General features: G+C 42.2%; 1 protein-coding gene across 1 annotated transcript in view; it reads left to right on the forward strand.

The window, feature by feature from the left end:
* The window catches only part of apbb3 (amyloid beta (A4) precursor protein-binding, family B, member 3), a gene marked incomplete at its 3' end in the record, with an annotated part of 196485 nt that overhangs the window by 50972 nt on the left and 126629 nt on the right, over positions 1-18884 (forward strand). Inside the window, exons 4-6 of the mRNA XM_084320466.1 lie at positions 10309-10360; positions 10564-10832; positions 15988-16195. Coding sequence (XP_084176592.1) covers positions 10309-10360; positions 10564-10832; positions 15988-16195 — 529 coding nt within the window. The remainder of the gene's footprint in view (positions 1-10308; positions 10361-10563; positions 10833-15987; positions 16196-18884) is intronic.

An 18884-nucleotide genomic window follows, 5' to 3' on the forward strand; every position in this document is an offset into this window, starting at 1 on the left:
TGCTACTCTCATCTGAGCAGTCATGAGATGTGAGCTGCTGGGGCAAGAGGGGAAGGGTATGACGCACTGGCCGGCACTTCCCATTCACTAGTTCCCAGCCATGACCAATGGGGGAAGGATGTTCTTGAAGGTTGTAATGGAGCTGGCAATATGTAATGTAGTTTGTCCTTCCCACATGAAGATCAAATCAAATCAAATTTATTTGTAAGGCCCGACAACACACGCTAATGTTCCCATGTGTTACGATTCCTGGAGCGTTTCGCTGGCATGTCGATGGTAGAGAGGAGTAGAACCCGGTATGCAGATTTAACACGAGGAGAGGTAGTGCAGGATGAAAATAGATGAAGCACGAGTCGTGGATGAAAGTAATAAGCACTTTACTTTAACGTGGCAAACAATACAAAACTGACTCACTGATAGAAACGGAGAAACAAAAGGTTGACAGCACACAGGACGAGGGTAACATGAACAATGATCGAGCACAGGAGGGCAGGGCAAACAACACTCATATACACAGACTAATTGACACATGAGGGTGATTGGAAACAAGACCCAGCTGTGTGGGAAAGACTGAAACAGCCTGGGGTAACATACTGAAACATGAGGAGACTAAATAACACATAGATACAGAAACAGGGGGAGAGTACACTAGACTAGACAATGGGGCACAAGAGATACACAGACAACAAACAAGTGAGCACCACAGATAACAAATGAATAAACATAGATAAACACAAATGCAGTGGTGTAATGTTCATGAGTGGTGCTGCAAGTCCAATGACCGGTCCATTAGGACCGGGGGGGTGACACCATGGGCCGGACACGTCTTCTTTAAACAAGTCAAGAAGAAACATAACAATAAGTCAAGAACAAAACAAGAACACCATAAGGTCCAACAAATTTAAAATAAATGCAAAATAAATGAATGAAAGATCCAAGGAGTCCTCATCAGCTGGGAGAAGAATCGTACACTTCTTCTTCAATTTGTGCCACTTGGAAGCTCTGGCCTGGCCACACGTAACATCTGCACTCTCAGCGTAAACAATTGAGAGGACAAATGCTTTCATATCCACTCTCTCTTCATCTTTCAACTCCAGACTCTCACCCACTCGTCCCAGGAGCTCTCTTGCCTCAGGAACAACCATCACCTTCTCCAACACCTTTTTCTTTCCATGGCCATAGAAGCCTGAGGTGTGGTCACTGCCAGTGATCACATGGAGAGGTATGATGATGTCTGCAACCTCTTCAGAGAACATTGCACGGCAGTTGATAAATGCATTATTGCGCTTGATCAGCAGATCACCTCTGATTTGTTTCGAGACATAAGCTACTTGGACAAACACGTCTGTGTCTCCGCAGTCTAGAACAACAGGTCCAGTGTAGTTGGTGGTCCTCACCTTTGCATAGGCGGAGAGCAGCATTGTATCTGCTTCTGGATGTTTGAAGACATATAGTCTCCATTAGGCACGCCAGTGCTGAGGTTGGTTGACACTTCTCCCTCACAGTATATGATATCACCCTGCACTTGACCAACTTGTGTTTTCACCTGTTCTTTCACACGTTTTTGCAATCTGACCTTGTTTCCTGAGTTGACCATTAGTTCACTGGATTCAGCAGCACCTGGGAACCTGTCTTCGGGTTTTGGGGAAACATTTGGAACGTCTGGATCACAGTAAGCTGTCTGTAGAGCCTCTTGAGTTTCAGTCAGTGCATTCCGCAGAATGTTGAGGTTCTCCTTGATGTCCTCCGATAGTACTTGTGCTCAAGAATCTTTGACAGTTGATTTTGGATAAGAACCTCTCTCAAGAGCAGGATGCACCGCACTCCCCGTCTGTAGTGCTTTCCTCCTAGTGCTTGGTCTACCGACCCCTCCACTACTACCCCTGCTGTAACCAGAGTGTCTGCCATTCCAGAGCCCTTGAATCTGAACAAAACAGAGGATATGGAGAGGGCTTCAGCGTTCTTGTTTTGTTTCAGGTAGGTGCTCTTTGGATTAAATCCAGGGTAGGATTAGTTTATAAAAGAAAGGTTGAGATCCAAGGCAGCTCTACACATTTTTAAAAAGCCTTTATTTGTTAGCTTACATTATTTAGAAAAATATAAAAAAAAAAAACGACATATTTCGGCCTACATGGCCTTCTTCAGGGTGTTGTAGCTGTGACAAGACAATACTGTGACTAAATAAAGAAAAAAGGAAAAAACAAAACTCAGGGAGTGACTAATTACAATGGGGGACAGCTGGTCCCAAATGAATGAAGGCAAAGCAACATTCTCAACTTGAGTTGAAGGAATATACAATAATACTAAATAGAAATAAATCCCTTGAATCTCTTGTAGATGGCATAGATGTAGGACATCAGCTGGTGGAAAGCTCCGAGGATTGGGATGATGTCCTTGAACATTTCTGGATTCTCCGCCTTGAGCTGAGTGATCGTCTTGTAGGTGGGCAGGTCACCAACAAGAAAGAATGGAATATTCTTCAGCCGCATGGCCTCCACATGTTTCACCATGATGTCATTCACCACTGACTTGCTTGGAGGTTCATTGTATGTTGTGTGGTAGTAAGGCTTGCTCTTGTTGGGTGGTGGATGACAGCAGGACTGGGTACCACTGTATCCTGGAACTCGCTGCTCTTCAGGTGGTGGTCTTGTACCATGATTGTCTACACGAGACAGTGCGCATGTATCACAGAGCGAGCACGCTGCGGAGCTGACCCATCCACTGGTGGATCTACCCTGGGACGAGCAGGTGGCTCACTCTTGCTACCAGGGGGCCATCTGTACTGGCAAACCTTTGTCAGTTCTGCACACTTCTGCTTTAGCTGTGCAGAGATTTCCTTCTTCTTGGTGAGCGTTTCAGCAGTCTCTTTGCCTGGTTTCTTTTCATAGCTCTCTGGCTGCACGTACATGACATTATTTTGTTCGATGGGCTCCTGTAGAGTCACCTGTCATAGTGTCAATCTTGAAGTCGTCATTGTCGATGATCACGATAGCTGGCTTGCTGACTGCGATCTCCTGTGGGCAGGTTGCTGATGCCTCCATATCAAAGCCTAGTGGTCATAGAGGAGCAGTGTATCTGCATAGCTGATGCAGACACCACTCTTGTGCAGAGTGTCTATTAGATCTTTACTCCTTGTCATGCCATGGACATTTACGCCTATGCATAGCATCATCTGTCTTGAAGACTGTGTGGTGGATATGCTTCATCCAACAGGCATAGTGGTACATTATATAATTTGCATAAGGATCTGACAGTGCTGTCGTTGACTCAATTAGTCGTGTGAGACGATCCCTGAGCTCCTCATCTTCTATGAGGATTGTGTGGCGCTTGAAGGAGCGCCATGCTGACGGTGTGTTGATTCTTAACAGCTTGCCCCTATTTCCTGTTCGGGTGCCTCATGTCCGTACCTTGCATACACCACACACATTTTGTTTTGTCATGGAGAGGCCCACCCACTGACGAACGAAGGTGCTTTGGTGACGGTCCCTCTGCCTCTTCATCACATAAAGCACTCTGAGCAGGCATTTCAGATCTTGAACACTGAGCATTTTTACTTTCGTTGTCTTTGTGTTGCCTGGCTTGCTTAAGCACAAGTTCAAGTTCAAGTTCTTTAATAGTTGTCATACAGAAGTACAGAATACTTTCATACAAAATGCTTCTTACTGTTACGCTCCAGAGACTGTGCTAGACAAGATAGTATCAAATAACATAATAACATAATATAGCATGAATTTAGAAGAAGAAAATGAGGTCACAGTGTTCGGTATAGACATATGTACAATGTTCTGAGTTACCATATAATATACAATACACAATACTATGCAGTGTACTAATGTACAGTACTATCTAGTGCAAAGCAGAAATGGGATGAGGTACAATTTTAGGTACAATTTACAGTAAGGTGTACGAGTTGTAGTGCAATCCTTCATCCATAAATATAAAGTGTGGGGAGTGGGTGCTACAGTGTGTTTGTTTAAAGTGGGTGTGTGCTATAAGTGTGTGGAGTGGGTGCTACAGTGTGTTTGTTTAAAGTGAGTGTGTGCGTGTGGATGTGTGTGCTATGTGCGTTTGGTGGTTGTTGTTGTGTAGTGTTCATTCATTGTTCGTTTAGCAGCCTGATGGCCTGGGGATAGAAGCTTCTTCTGAGTCTTTCTGTGCTCGCCTTGAGACTCCTGTATCGCTTGCCTGACCGCAGCAGTTCAAAGAGGCAGTTGTTCGGGTGACTGGAGTCTTTAATGATTCTCTTAGCCTTGCCCTTGCAACGCTTGTAGTAAATGTTCTGGAGGGTGGGGAGCCCCCCTCCAATTGTGCGTTCGGCTGAACGTGTCACTCTTTGTAGTCTGCTTTGGTCTTGTGCAGTGCTATTCCCAAACCAGGAGGTGATGTTGCCGGTCAAGATGCTCTCTATTGTACATGAGTAGAAGTTCTTAAGGATCTTCTGGCTGACTTGGAACTTCCTTAGGCGCCTGAGGAAGTAGAGGCGTTGTCGTGCCTTCTTCACAACACTGTTAATGTGTGTGGTCCATGTCAAGTCCTCGGATATGTAGGCTCCGAGGTACTTAAAGCTGTTGACTCTCTCAACCGGTGCCCCGTCGATGCTGAGGGGGCTGTAGTCCTTGACCCCCGACCTCCTGAAGTCCACAATCATCTCCTTTGTTTTGCTGACGTTCAGGGAGAGGCTGTTTTCCTGGCACCATCCCGCCAGGACCTTGACCTCTTCCAGGTAGGCCCTCTCGTCGTTGGCAGAGATCAGGCCCACCACCACTGTGTCGTCAGCAAATTTGACGATTGTATTGCTACTCCGCTGAGCCACACAGTCGTGTGTGTACAGGGAGTAGAGGAGGGGACTCAGAACACAGCCCTGGGGGGCCCCTATGTTGAGGGTGATGGATGAGGAGGTGCAGTTGCCTGCTCTCACCACCTGGGGTCTGCCAGTCAGGAAGTCCAAGACCCACTGGCAGAGGTCATAGCCCAAGCCCAGGTCCCTGAGCTTGGCTATGAGTATGGAGGGGACTATGGTATTGAATGCCGAGCTGTAGTCGATGAATAGCATTCTCACATAGTTCCCCTGCCTCTTGTCCAGGTGTGATGCTGCTGTGTGCAGCACATGGGATATGGCGTCCTCCGTGGACCTGTTGGGGCGGTATGCAAATTGCAGGGGGTCCATGTTGATGGGGAGGGAGGAGCAGATGTAGCCCTTTACTAGCTTCTCGAAGCACTTCATGGCTATGGAGGTGAGAGCTACAGGGCGGTAGTCGTTGAGGCAAGCAGGCTTGGATTTTTTGGGTACAGGGATAATAGTGGACTTCTTCAGGCAGGTGGGGATGACAGCCTGTTCTAAGGACAGGTTAAATATGTCAGTGAATACTGGGGCCAGTTGGTCGGCACAGACTTTTAGGACGCGGCCGGGGATGCCGTCTGGACCTGCTGCCTTCCTGATATTCACTTTTTTAAAGGTCCGCCTCACCTCATGCTCTGTTACCCTGAACACTGCGCCTCCATCAGCAGCCGACCCCCCCCCCCCCATTGCCGAGGCTTGTGAGCTGGTGTTGTTATTACCAGCATCAAACCTCGCATAGAAGGTATTGAGGTCATTTGCTAAGGAGATGTCACTGTTCAGTTTGAGGGAGGCGCCTTTGTAGTCTGTCATCGTTTTGAGCCCCTGCCACATAGCTCTAGAGTCAGCTTGTTCAAACTGGAGTTCAATTTTATCCCTGTAGCGTCGTTTGGCCTCTGACACTGTCCTCCTTACGTTGTATCGCGCCACCTTGTGGTCATTCATGTTGCCTGCCTCTAGGCCGTCGTTGTATGCTTTGGTGCGCTCTCTCAGAGCTTCACGGACGGATTTGTCTACCCAGGGTTTTTGATTTGGGTAAACTTTCATTTTGGTAGTGGGGATTGTTTCTTTCACCCTAGTACAAACATAGTCCAGCACTGTCTCCGTGTAGGCATTAATGTTATCTGTGTCGCGGAACACAATCCAGTCTGTGTGGTGAAACACTGACCGGATCGTCTCCTCTGACGTCACATCCCATTTCTGCACCTCTCGCGAGACTACGGGAGTACTTTTAATTCTCTGTCTGTACTTTGGTGAAAGAAAAATGGATGCGTGATCTGACTTACCAAAGCCACTATCAGAATGAGCCTTGTAGCCACCTTTAAATTGCGTGTAACAGTGATCTAGGATGTTACCGCCTCTGGTGTTGCAAGTCACATGCTGATAGAAGTCAGGCAATACCTTTCTCAGATTGGCGCTATTGAAATCTCCCAGAACTAAAATGGCGGCGTTAACATTCGCCACTTGGATTCTATTTACCTCGTCGTGTAGTCTGGAGAGCGCAACCTTGTTGCTGGCTTGCGGTGGAATATACACTCCGACCAGGACGATCGCCGTTAACTCCCTCGGGAGGAAGAAAGGACGACACTTGATGGTTATATATTCCAGTTCTGGGGAGCAGTGGTTGTACAATACAATATTCCCACACAAACCGAGACATTCCCACACAAACATAGATACATTGTATGATCTTGTGGGGGGCTGGGAGAGTGGCATAACAAATTTTCTCGCAGCAACACCAATAAATAACCACGGTTTGGATTCCTGTCAAGTTCATTCTGATATATTGATTTATTTCCATAATACAGTTCTAAAACCCACAAAGCAGTTTACTCAATAAAGTGTCTTCATATATTAGCCTGTTATAGTCAGATTGCATAAATATTTACCCATTTTCTTCAATATGGGGAACAGCATGAATGAATATAATCCTATTTTTGAATAAATAGGTATATTGTGTCTTGGGGCTATATGGGGACATATAAAATAAGGTTTGATATGGGGACTGGTTATGATACGTTAGTAATGAAGTACAAAACAAAACTGGATAATAATCCTTATTTTTTTGTTTTTGTTAACACCAAAGTAAGATAAATAAATAAGCAGCGCACAAGCGTTAAATTCAGCTCAAGCAACTAACCTTGCTAGCTTTGCATACAGAATACTATTTTATGTTAGGCTAATAGTGCAAAATAATTTTTGGTTCATTATGAAAATGTGATGGGATGAACTGGACACCATATTCTCAGTAACCTACCCTATTTAATGGAAAACCGCAAATCAGCAACTGTTGTTTACACACAAACATTGACTTTATTGACCTCAGATATTACTTCTGTGTACTTATACTGTATATTATTCAACTCATCATGAGCAGAGCTTTCATTAGAGCCTAATATGAAGGCTCTGTGACGATTTTGAAAATATTCTCTTTTGGAGCTCAAAATTGGCAGCCATCTTGCATTTGAAGGTCAACAATAGGTCAAATCATTATATAAACACCAAATATGTATTCATTGAACAAAATAAGCTCTGAAACCATGTATTGTGCACAGGCACGCGAGAAGTCCGCGGGGAGTGGGGGTGCTGAGATATCGATCGTTTTTGATTAATTTTTTTTATTTTTTATATAATTTATTTTTTTATATAAAATATATATATTATATAATTATACTTGTAGTTGTATTGTCTGCGAGACATCGCCACCACGCAACACGTCAAAATGCTCGCTATCTGCAAACAGCTCCACTGTCTGTCATGTCATAACCAACACTCTCGTTCACTTGACTAGAGGATACTATGATGAATTGAAAATGGAGGACCCTGATGTAAACAAGACGAAAGTCTTTCTCTGGTCTGCATCCCCTTAACAATTGTATGTATTGAGCTGTAGCCTACTGTACTGTACCCATTCTGCAATCTGTTATTAAACTTTTCAATCAAACTTTTCAATCAAAACCGCTGCCCAACTCCGCGCTCTGAGCGTGCGACGGTGCGAGACGAGTAACTGTTCTGATGCACACATCACAGCCCAGCTTACCCCACATGGCTGTTGCGCACTCCCTCTGCAATTCGTTCCCCGCATACATGATCGCCGACATGATGCAAAAGGTCTTCGATCACCCTCCCGGGGGCTCGGATAGTTCTGCTGGCTTGTTCATATATTCCTTTACTGCGAATGCAGCGTCCCAAAAGTCCAAAACTATCCCAGCCGCTGTGTCTATTTTTTTTACCAATGGATTTCCAGTTCCGCGTTGACGCTTCCAGGCCGCGTCTATTCGAATCCCAACCAGTTCATGCGTCGGCTACATGCTGTTAATAATAACACTGCATTATCGAGACAGCGCCCCTATGACGATCTGAATGAATTCCAAGAGTAGGGTAAATCTGCAGTGCCGTTCCGCTCTGTGACATGAGTAGCCTCGGTTACAAATTTGGAATAAAATCCAAAACAACCTTGCAGTTGCAGTTACACTCCCATCCAGCAGGGGGTGCTGCAGCCCCTGCCGCACCCCCCCTTCTCGCGTCCCTGATTGTGCATCATTGTAGGTCAAACCATTAAAAAGTTCATTTCCACAACAGCCATTTTGGATTTTGGTCTCTCACAAATTTCCCCCGCCTTTTTAAAAAATACACCCCGGCTACATTTGTTTATTAACCCTCCTAGATGACAAATCCATTGAGAAACGGACCTTCGCTCTCCACGGTCACGGAAGTGCCACAGATGACTCTACTAGTAGGGGGCAGCTGGCAATACCATGCTGCCCGGTCTGCGCTACATTCAATGTGTTGGTATTGAAGGCGGTCCTTCTGGTCCTCAAACAGTGTTTTGATCAGGACGGAAAATACGACGTCAGCGTCGTATATCAACAGACAGGGAGGAGAACGCTCCCCCCGTCTGCACCGGGCGGCGGGCGGCTGGCTATTGGCGTTCTCCATCTGCGCAGCCTGAGGGCTTTCCACATCCCCGGCAGGGTGAATGTGGGTACAGGTGTGATGTTGCGGGGCAGTCCTCACCCTCACGAGTGGGGATTACGTCCGGACATAGTCGGGCAGGTCTGGGACCGATGCCGTGGCCGCCTGGGATTCTTTCTTTCTTGCTTCAACAACAGTCTATTTTTGGTATAATCGTTTCGAAACCAAATAATGATTTATGATTCTGAAGGTTGATATAGAATCAAAGGGGGGAGTGAAGGAAAACGGTGTTTTTCAATGTATGTAATGTATATTGGGGGAGATGACAGCATCTAAAGGGGCCAGGTCAGAGAGGTCGAAATGTGCATGGTGGTGGTGGAGGCGGTTTAAAAGTGGCTGGCAGTCAGAGAGGGTGTTGCAGCAGCAGACTAAGAGAGCCCAGGGCTTCAAGGTCCTTTAGCTTGTTAAACATAACAACTGATAAGGACAGGGAACAGTGCAGGCACAATGGTCAGAGAGAGTTTTGACATTAATGAAACAGACATTTTAATGTGTGTTAAAGGTTTAAAAGCAGTTGTCATGGCAGCGGCACATAGTAACGAGGAAAGAGGGGCGGGCCTGCCGTTGCTATGGCGAGAATATTGAAAAGTACGTTTCTTCCGGGTGTAAGCCAGACTGAGATACGAACCACACACAAGAGAAGAAACTTGATCAGAGACTTTGAAACGATTCCCCCCCCCCCCTCCTCGCGGGGAAAGGGGGGGAGGACTGACGTGGCACGACCACAGAGAAGGCTTTTGGAATAACCACCAGGCCGCGACGACACCGAGCGGGGTGACAGGAGAGATCATTAGAATAATGAATTTAGTTTTCTTCCAAAGACCTTTCAAGGACAATACAATCTGGTAACATCTGATCTGAGGCTCTTGTTTATGGAATAAACAACGTTTTTCCAAGAAAGGTATTACGCTGTCAAGTGTCAAATTCTTACGAAGGCTGTGAATTATTATGGTTACGGATTGCATTAAAGGGGGATGACAAAGATTATACAGCCAGTATGAGAAGACGTCAAAGAAATAAACACAACGCAGAGTCAGCGGATGGAGAGGTGATAACACAAGCCAAACAGATGAAGAGGTGATACTGGCTGATTGATCACAATCTAACAGTAGGGGGTTATGGTTAGGGTTAGGGTTAGGTGGTTAGGGTTATACATAAAATATAGCCGACACTATCCACACACACGTGAAAAAAAGTCTATTTGCCGAGAATTGCGACAGGGGTGACTGGAGGGTTAAAACAAGTGGTAAGTAATTTGTGAAAATGGTGTACAGCAAGGGCCACAGCTTCCTTGAGGCACTCCACACTTTACAGTTTTAACTTCCGAATAGCCATTATAATAACCATTAAAAATGATGATTTGTTTCCTATTAGTTAACTTATTAGTTAACTCTGTGCTCTCTGGACTAAGAGTTATAGACCCCTGACAAGCTAGCAGGTCACAAGAAGTTCACATGCACATTTAAAGGTACAGACCTCTCACATTTTTTTTTCAGGTCTCCCTGGGATGATGATTACGCTGGATGTAACCGCGACCCTGACATCAAGGTGAAATAATAATAATAATACATTTAACAATAAATTCGCAAATTGTGTCTCTCTCTTCAACCTATATTATTATAAATGTATAAATATACTGTGTACATGTATAAATATACTGTGTAAATGTATAAATATACTGTGTAAATGTATAAATATACTGTGCAAATGTATAAATATACTGTGTAAATGTATGTTACAATGATTTAAAGCTGCACTATGGAAGCTTGGCTTGTGGTACAGAAGAGCTGGCTGTACCAGAAGAGACCAGAAGAGCTGGCTGTACCAGAAGAGACCAGAAGAGCTGGCTGTACCAGAAGAGACCAGAAGAGACCAGCAGAGCTGGTTGTACCAGAAGAGACCAGAAGAGCTGGTTGTACCAGAAGAGACCAGAAGAGCTGGTTGTACCAGAAGAGACCAGCAGAGCTGGTTGTACCAGAAGAGACCAGAAGAGCTGGTTGTACCATAAGAGACCAGAATAGCTGGTTGTACCAGAAGAGACCAGAAGTGCTGGCTGTACCAGAAGAGACCAGAAGAGCTGGTTGTACCAGAAGAGACCAGAAGAGCTGGTCATATGAGACCAGAAGAGCTGGTTGTACCAGAAGAGACCAGAAGAGCTGGTCATATGAGTAGGGTGACCAAATCTGTATGATCCAAATGCAGGACAGCATGTCGATTTTGCGGGACATTTGTTGAAATTGCGGGACAGTAATGAATATGTTTGCAAGAATCATGTTTACATAATGTATTCATAATTTTGATAAAAATATAAGCATTTAATGTATTAAAAACACAATATTAATTGCTTATTATACTCATAATTATATAGAAGACCATACCATGCAATCCAACATGCTGTTAAGATGTTCCCGAGTCCTATGGCTATAGTTAAGATGTATGCAACCTGTGATCTCTCTTGTAATGTGATACTGAAGTGCATACATTGTCTACATTGGCTTCCTTGATTCTAAACCTGTCCAGAACATGCTACACAGTTTAAATGTTTCTTTCAATAATAATCTGACAAATATTTGTTTTTATTATTAACATGTTAAATGTAAATATATCACAGGTATATATACAGGATGAATATAATAACATGACTCATGAGTATAGCATGAGTAGGCCTACAAAGAGTGTTATCCTGCATAAGTGAAATACATACATAAACAAATTAAAACAGCAGTGAACAATAGGAAACAACTATTTAAAATATTGCCTGCGCTTCGCATTGTGCCTCTGAAAGTTTCAGCACCTTGGAGAGCACCATACCTGACCAGGGGCGGGGCTATGGGGTGGCTACTTGGGCTCAAGCCCTGAATGTTTTCTGAAAAGCCCCGAATCTATTTTCAAAAAAATAAAATAAAAAAAGATATATATATATATATATATATATATATATATATATATATATATGTATATATATATATATATATATATATATATATATATATTTTTTTTTTTTGGACAATTAATCATTGTTACATGAAAATATGTTTGCACCAGATTTAGCAGAAGCTAATTTCCATCTGTAGTCTATCCAGCTGCTAACTGTATTTGAGTGAGTTAAGTCTTGGTGTTATGGTAGACTCAGACCTAAGCTTTAAATCACAATCAACAAGTTGACAAAAACATAATTCTTCCACCTTAGAAACATAGCTAAAGTACGGCCATTTATAAATCAAAAGGAAGATGAAAACCAGATCCATGCCTTTATCTCAAGCCGACTCGACTACTGTAATGCACTCCTTACCGGCCTCCCGAAAAAATACGATGATAACTATTTTATTGCAATGCACTATTGCATTATTTTATTCTATTTTACTAACTATTTTATTGCATTGCACTATTTTACTTTGTATCAGTGATAATCAAACCGTAAACAAAGACGCATATTAACACTTTCAGTGCCAGATGGCGCTGTTTACTGTTACTGTTGAAAGGCCAGCACCTTTTAACATGGGGATATGTGGCTGTGTTTGCAGGCCTAAAGCTATATTATATATTATAGCTATGGATCTAATAATATAGTCGATTGTCATTGAGTTTCTTCCGGTCAAGATGCAAAAAACAGATCATTTTTCCATCCATACATTTCCGTTTTATACCATCGTGAATATGAGTGTAGTTTCAGGGTGGTCTGGTGTCATTTCCAAAATGACAGACACCAAGCCACATCGTTTCAAATGGAGTGCAATAGCGGCCGCAAGGTGTTAGGCGGCGGTATTGGACTTTTGAGATCTCAGACCCATCCCCAGTGATAACACAGGCTGCCGGCATGTCTTTATGAATGCAAATATCGAATAAAAGAAACAACGATGAAAACCAGACTCTTGTATGAAAGGTGCTATACAAACACAGTGTATTATTATTATTATTATTATTATTATTATTATTATTATTATTATTATTATTATTATTATTATTATTATTATTATTATTATTATTATTATTATTATTATTATTATTATTATTATTATTATTATTATTATAAATTATTATAGTTTGCTTCATTAATTAAAGGGTGTGAATTTAAGTGTTCTCTAGTGCCTTTTGTCCGCTTTAAGGTGGTGGTATACGTTAAAGGTTGTGGTGTCGAAGTAAAAAAATCCGTGCCCGCTTATGCGGGCACCTATCTGGGCTGAGCCCCGGATCTCCTACAATCCTAAATCCGCCCCTGCTTCTGACCAATAGAATATTATAAAAATATTGACATGTTAGAGAGAAATTCGCTTTGACTTATTTTCTCTCTTCACGAGCTCCACACTGCATCTATTTCACTGGTCCGTCCACGCGCCGGTCATGAGGGAGAACAACCTCTCTACGAACGCATTCGTGACGTTTCTCTTTAGACACATGACAGAAAGAGCCTTCAGATAATTCTCACCGGAGAAATCGAACCACTTCTCGAGGTAGATGATGGCAGACATGTAGAAAGATGTGAAGTCTGCTCTTGTCTTTGTTGCTCTCGCATCTGGGAAGTGGCGGAGAAGGACGCGTCTAAGAAGGAATCCGTGAGCCTTTGCATGGAGTTTCCCACGCAGGGTAGAGAGGATGGGGTAGACCTCGCATACAGTCACGTCATCCCCCAATAACCAATAACCAATAGCCAATAACAGCTTGCATATATAGTACCTGGCGCAAGCTGTTTATTGCAGCGCAACTTGAGCGACCGGAAATAAACAGCTTGCGCCAGGTATATATAATGCGCTTGTGCTGGTTATACTAGCTATGTTACATAACGTTACGTATGTAGTACTTGCGGTGCGTGCATTAGTGCATGTTTTGGGGATTAATGAGAGTACAAAAACAATAATTATTAATAATAATAATTATAATTAATAATAATAATAATAATAATAATAATAATAATAATAATAATAATAATAATAATAATAATAATAATAATAATAATAATAATAATAATAATAATAATAATAATAATAATAATAATAATAATAATAATAATAATAATAATAATAATAATAGTAATAATAATAATAATAATAATAATAATTGTTTATTGAATTGCGGGACATTTATTGAAATGCGGGACAATGTTCTTCTCTTGCGGCATGCGGGACAGAAGGCTGAAATGCGGGACTGTCCCGCACAAATCGGGACGTTTGGCCACGCTACATACGAGACCAGAAGAGCTGGTTGTACCAGACCAGAAGAGCTGGCTGTACCAGAAGAGACCAGAAGAGCTGGTTGTACCAGAAGAGACCAGAATAGCTGGTCATATGAGACCAGAAGAGCTGGTTGTACCAGAAGAGATCAGAAGAGCTGGCTGTATCAGAAGAGACCAGAAGAGCTGGTTGTACCCGCGGGAAGTCCACGGGAAGTGGGGGTGCTGAGATATTGATAGTTTTTGATTACATTTTTATTTTATTTTATATCATTTTTTTTTTATAAAATATATATATTATATAATTATACTTGTAGTTGTATTGTCTGCGAGACATCGCCACCACGCAACAAGTCAAAATGCTCGCTATCTGCAAACAGCTCCACTGTCTGTGTGTATACTCTGCTTTGGTCAAATCACATTTAGCGTGGGGCCTGAGAGTGCTGAGGCTGACGTTCTGCAGATGGATACTATTGAGTCAGAGCGTTCAACAGGGTCTGAAACATGTTATGAGGGGGTGCTGAGATAAGTGATATAATAATAACGTCATAGGTTTACCACTCTGGTAAACCAACACTCTCGTTCACTAGAGACCGCGCTCTCACGCTCAGCTCTGCGGAGCGTGCGAGACAAACATGTAACATCACAGCCCAGCTTACCCCAACTGTTGTGCCCTCCCTCTGCAATTCGTTCCCCGCATACATGATCGCCGACATGCAAAAGGTCTTCGAACACCCTCCCGGGGGCTCGGATAGTTCTGCTGGCTTGTTCACGCCAGGGAAACCGCAGATATATTCCTTTACTGCGAATTCAGCGTCCCAAAACTTCCAGGCTGAGTCTATTTTTTTTACCAACGGATTTCCAGTTCCGCGGTGACGCTTCCAGGCCGCGTCTATTCGAATCCCAACCAGTTCATGCGTCAGCTACACGCTGCTTTAATAACATTGCATTATCGAGACAGCGCCCCTATGAGGATCTGGCAATGAATTCCAAGAGTAGGGTAAATCTGCAGTGCCGCTCCGCTCTGTGACATTGAGTAGCCTCGGTTACAATGGAATAAAAGCCAAAACAACCTTGCAGTTGCAGTTACACTCCCCGCCAGCAGGGGGTGCTGCAGCCCCCGCCGCACCCCTAGTTGCCGCGTCCTTGGTTGTACCAGAAGAGACCAGAAGAGCTGGTTGTTCCAGAAGAGACCTGATAAGAGACCAGAAGAGCTAGTTGTACCAGAAGAGCTTGTATGGAGAATCTCACTGTTTCATATTGCTGTTGGAAGGATTTCCCCTAATGAAAATATTTATGAAATGTTCCACAGTGCCGGTATAAACGTGCTATAGATAACGTTTTCTTTTTGTAGTTTGTTTTTATCAAAAACTATTCATTCATATATATTTTTTTGTATTATACATGTATGCACATAGCATTTAGAACGGTGCAGAATAAAAGTATTGCTTTTCCCACCAAAAAATTATTGATTGATGAATTTATAATTTAATTTCCATATATTTCCATAATTTGAGAAGATTATATTTTGAAGACCTCTAAAAGAAAAGTTACCCATTTGTCAGGAAAAACATCCCTAGTGGTTAATTTCATGCCATTAGGGGTTCCCTAACCCTAACCCTAACCCTAACCCAACCTTAACCCTAACCCTAACCCCAACCCTAACCCTAACCCTAACCCTAACCCTAACACAAACGGGAATATAAGGGGTTACAATTCGGAAATCTTTGGAATCTTTGATAGATATGTTGAGTTAGGTTCATAGTGGTATTCATAAAAAAAGAATTGGAACGAAATATTACAAATTAAGTTTTTTATGACCTTGAACGTGATGCAATCTTTTCATTCACTGATGTGCCAACTCTGTCTAAAAAAATGTGGCGTTCGAAAAACGAATGCTGTTGTTACATGTATCCCCTCCCTACTTACCTGGAATGCACCTGATTGGATAAATGACATGCTGGTGCTCTAGTCAGTGTGACACCTAGTAGCTGAGTGTTATCTATAGCACCTTTAACTACCTCCCCCTCCCTTCTCAGTCGTTCGCTGTGCACTCACTCGGCTGGCAGGAAGTCGCAGAAGAAGAACTGGTGCCGGGGAGGAGTGGCCTCGCCGTCAACGATGCCATCCAGAAGCTGGCTCACCACTGGCCAAGTGAGGGGCGAGAGACTACAGCGGCGCGGGGAGGAGCTTGGGGCGAGGTGAGAGGGGGCGAGGTGAGACAGAGAGAGAGAGAGAGAGAGAGAGAGAGAGAGAGAGAGAGAGAGAGAGAGAGAGAGAGAGAGAGAGAATTAAACACTGAAAGAAAGATTGTATTGAATGACAAATGAATGAATAGAAGGAGTGACTGGGGAAAGAGTCACTTAATTTGAAAGAATGAAAGAACAAAGAATCAGAAGAATGACAAAACAAATGAATTAAGGGAAGAAATTATTAACATTTATGTATTTATTGTTTTTAATATCTTTTTGTTATATCCTTTCCATATATTTTAATCATTATATAATTTCTAATACCTTACTTTCAGTTTTAGATTTTTTTTCACATGTATATTTAAGCATTACATCACGCGCAGGAGTGGTTTGTGAAAAATAAACCATGCTTAGGGATGGTCGTTAGACCCCCTAGGCATGGTTTATTTTTCACAAATCACGACTGCAAGTGGTGTAATGCTTTTATACAACTGCCACATTCATCCAACCTTATTGCTATACAATAAACACACATTAATCGAAGATTTATTGAAAAAAACATCCGCCAAAAAAAGTAGTTCCCACAACAACAAAAAAGAGAAATTGCCTCCATGTGGAAGCAGATCGGAAGTGCATCCAACCAACTAACACATCCAACTGTCTTTCAACTAAGACATCCAACCAACTAACACATCCAACTGTCTTTCAACTAATACATCCAACCAACTAACACATCCAACTGTCTTTCAACTAAGACATCCAACCAACTAACACATCCAACTGTCTTGCAACTAAGACATCCAACCAGGGGTGTAAAGTACTTGAGTAATTGTACTTCATTACAATACTTAAGTACTGTTTTGGGGGATTTGTACTTTACTCAAGTATTATTAGGTTTGTATACTTTGTACTTTTACTCCAATACATTTCAGAGAAAGAAAACATACTTTTTACTCCTTACATTTAAAATGCAGACCTACAAAGTACAAAGTAAAAATCTCACAGGTCCAACCATTTTAATTAGTATATTTTAATTGTTTATCTGGCCGAACTAACGTTAACATTATTAATCCTGCGACCGCAGGTAAACAGCCAATCAAATCCCCATCGATGGAAAATGAACCCGCCCATACCCATGCTGATTGGTCCTTGTGCAACACTAGAAAGCGGGGATCTTTGATTAAACACCTGCTATCAGAAGAATAGACAGTCAGATCCACATTATGCTGTGGTTAATATTGTGATATTATTCAGGGTACTCCAGTATTCTGTCTTTAATATTGTGATATTATTCACGGTACTCCAGTATTCTGTCTTTAATATTGTGATATTATTCCGGGTACTCCAGTATTCTGCCTTTAATATTGTGATATTATTCAGGATAATCCAGTATGCTGTGGTTAATATTGTGATATTATTCAGGATACACCATTCTGTTTTTAATATTGTGATATTATTCATGCTGTGATGTGAATGCCGTCCATGTTAGTTTACCTTCAATGGAGAAGTGCATTAAATAATTGTAATGCAAAAAAAATGTCCTCTGTTCTTTCATTTCAGCATTGTCTATCGCAGAACACATTCCATTGTGGGCAGAGTGTATGCTTGGTTTCATTCCAGCCTTGCCTAAACACCAGCTGATGATTTCACTAATTGGCTCACCTCTTCAACTAACTCACCTGGTGCAATCAATGTATAGTTCAAATGAAAACTTGGCCCACGATGGAATGAGTTTGAGACCCCTGGTCTATCCCTTTAAAAAAAAATTACTTTTACTTTTTAGTACTTAAGTACATTTAAAAGTAGGACTTTTTTACTTTTACTCAAGTGTGTTTTTAGCCAGATACTTTGACTTTTACTTGAGTCAGATTTTGAGACGGTACCCATACTTTCACTTAAGTATAATTTCTGGGTACTTTTTACACCCCTGCATCCAACCAACTAACACATCCAACTGTCTTTCAACTAAGACATCCAACCAACTAACACATCCAACTTTTCTTTAGTTTTTAATTATGAAGTTAGCGGTTGTTATTGGAATGATTGATTGATTGATTGATTGAACATTTTATTACCAGATGCAGAATGGGTACAATACAGTACGGCTCAATACACACAATTGTTAAGGGAATGCAGACCTACTTTCTATAGAACTTCATTCTTAGATGCTTCTATAGAAAGTAGGTAAAACAAATTAAAAAGTTTTCTTTGCCCTATAGGGAAAAAAAGGTTTTCTTCGCCCTATTTCTTTCTTTCTTTTTTTAAACGTACTTTAGAGGGCCTAAACTTAACCAGTTGGAAACCAGGCGTACAGTAATAAAATTAGCAATCAACCAATCAATCAATTCAATAGGCCATGCTCACTTAAAACAGCGCAACACCCAGCTCTCTCTCAGTCTGACTTTCCTCCGCCGTTGCAGACAGGAGTGTGTGTGTGTGTGTGTGTGTGTGTGTGTGTGTGTGTGTGTGTGTGTGTGTGTGTGTGTGTGTGCGCGCCAGACAGTGTGAGAGTGAGCTCTGCAGTCAGGGGGAAGGTAGAATATATTTTTTTAAATTGCAAATAATCAATCAATCAATCCGCGATTTTTCTTTTGTTCCACAATGACTGATGACTCATAGATTACACAATCCAACATTGTGTAAGAGACTAAGACATTCGCCGTGACAGAATCTGTTTATATTTAGTCGTTATGACGCTATCAACATATCCATT

This window comes from Notolepis coatsorum, assembly GCF_963971535.1.
Source record: "Notolepis coatsorum genome assembly, chromosome: 8".
Taxonomy (NCBI): Eukaryota; Metazoa; Chordata; class Actinopteri; order Aulopiformes; family Paralepididae; genus Notolepis; species Notolepis coatsorum.